Source organism: Raphanus sativus, unplaced genomic scaffold (assembly GCF_000801105.2).
Source record: "Raphanus sativus cultivar WK10039 unplaced genomic scaffold, ASM80110v3 Scaffold5875, whole genome shotgun sequence".
Taxonomy (NCBI): Eukaryota; Viridiplantae; Streptophyta; class Magnoliopsida; order Brassicales; family Brassicaceae; genus Raphanus; species Raphanus sativus.
Window position 1 is genome coordinate 1 of NW_026621172.1, and position 2,423 is coordinate 2,423.

General features: G+C 40.6%; 1 protein-coding gene across 1 annotated transcript; it reads right to left on the reverse strand.

Annotated features, from left to right (window-relative positions):
* Nucleotides 1-585: 585 nt before the first annotated feature.
* On the reverse strand, nucleotides 586-1,768 carry LOC130507800 (uncharacterized; the record flags this gene model as incomplete). Its single annotated transcript, XM_057002447.1, is given in 1 exon segment — nucleotides 586-1,768. A coding segment is annotated over 1 exon segment (1,171 nt), but the record flags the coding sequence as incomplete, so codon positions are not given.
* Between the last annotated feature and the right edge of the window lie 655 nt (nucleotides 1,769-2,423).

Here is a 2,423-nt window from a genome sequence, read left to right on the forward strand (position 1 = left end):
TCTCATCAACATGAAGTTCTTCACGAGCACATATATCGACTAAATCCAGTCTTGACTTCAAATTATCCTTGGTTTTACCTTGAACGTTAAGGATCGTGTTCATCAGGTTGTCGAAAAAGTTCTTCTCAATATGCATGACATCTAAATTATGCCTCAGCAGATGATCCTTCCAGTATGGCAGATCCCAGAAAATACTCTTTTTGTGCCAGTTATGTAGATCTCCAACAGCATCTACCGGATAATGCACATGTCCACCCACGTCTGGGGTCCTTTCTGCACCAAAATCTCTTAGTTGTGTCAACATTTCTCTCCCACTGATTTCCGGTGTTGGATCATCAAACACCCTCTTGTTCTTCGTAAATAAATTCCTACTCCTGCGATATGGATGATCTGGTGGTAGGAATCTCCTGTGACAGTCAAACCAACACGTTTTCCTTCCATGTTTTAGTTGGAAAGCATCAGTGTTATCTTGACAATATGGACATGATAGCCTTCCATGTGTTGTCCATCCAGATAACATACCATATGCTGGGAAATCACTTATTGTCCACATAAGTACTGCCCGCATTTGGAAGTTTTCTTTACATGAAACATCGTACGTTTCAGCACCTTGACCCCATAGCTGTTGCAACTCATATATTAGTGGCTGTAGAAATACATCAAGTGATCTCCTAGGATGCTCTGGTCCGGGAACAAGAATGGAGAGAAACAAAAACTCTCGACGCAAGCACAAGTTTGGCGGTAAGTTGTATGGTGTGAGAATGACTGGCCATAGAGAATATTGTCTCCCATGCTTCCCAAATGGGCTGAAACCATCCGTACATAATCCAAGGTAGACATTTCTTCTTTCATACGCAAATTCTGGATAGGTCGATTGAAAATGCTTCCAAGCTTTTGCATCTGAAGGATGTCTAATCTCACCATCCGTTGAATGCTCCGCATGCCATCTCATTGGTTGCGCTGTGCGTTCGGACAGATACAACCTCTGCAACCTTTCCGTCAATGGCAAATACCACATCCTTTTATATGGCACTGGAACTCTTCCACCCGTATCTTTATAACGAGCCTTTCCACAAAATTTGCATGCATCCAGCTGCTCATCCGCCCTCCAATAAATCATGCAGTTATCCCTGCATACATCTATTACCTGGTACGATAAACCAAGACCAGCTACCAGTTTCTGAACCTCGTAGTATGAACCAGGAGCAACATTATCCTCAGGTAGAACACCTTTTACAAAATCAGCAATCGCATCCACACAGTCTTCAGCCAAATTATAATCGGATTTAATGCTCATCAGTCTTGTTGCAGATGATAAAGCTGAATGACCATCTCTGCAACCTTCGTACAAAGGTTGCTTTCCAGCATCCAACATATCATAAAATCTCCTAGCTTGTGTATTGGGTAAATCTTCCCCTCTAAAATGATCATTTACCATCTGCTCAGTACCTACACCATAATCTACGTCCATTCTAATTGGTTCTTCTAACCTAACCGCAGGTTGAGGTTCGCTAGTACTACCATATTCATAATCAGTTTCCCCATGATGATACCAAATTTTGTAACTCCGTGTAAACCCTCGAGTATATAGATGAGTCCAAACATCTAACTGTTTTATAACCTTCCTATTTTTACAAGTAGAACAAGGACATCTTAACATACCTGATTTAGCTTCCGGTTGGTTGAGAGCTTTCCCCATGAATTCCTTTAGACCATTTTCGAACTCTGGCGTAAGCAATCTCGTGTTCGGATCCATATGAGGTCGATCTATCCAAGAGCGATGATAATTATAAGAAGACATGATTTTTTCAATCAGATTCGTGTGTGCAAAATAGAATGAGAGAGGATGAAGATATGTAGTGAATGAAGAGGATGAGGGGTGCTTGCATTTATAGATTAAATCTGCCGATATTTCCCACGACATTCCCAGGAAATTCCGACCAACTAGCCGTTGCCGTCGGAATTTCCTCGGAATAATCAACGGCTCTATTATCCCTCGGAATTTCCTCGGAAATTTCCGAGGGATCTACCAGTCCGTCGGAATTTCGTGGGAATATTCCGACGGACACATAGTCCCTCGGAATTTCCCTCAGAATCCGGCAGTTTTCTAGTAGTGTATGTTTCCAAACATATCTCATTTATTCTATTATCCATGTTTCCAAACATATCTCATTTATTCTACTATCATTGTTTCCAAACATTTCAATTGTGTAATTCAACTTTAATAATATAGATTTGTTATGAATATTGTGTGATGTTTATTATAGAATGTTCTAGATTTACTTGTTCCCTACTCCAAGTTATTAGACTTTGTCTCCAAACTATGCAATCCTATATAAGGAACTCATTACTCATGGAATAACACAACAATTCATTCATCTCTAAGCCATACGGCTCTCTCTCTCTCTCTCTCTCTCTCTCTC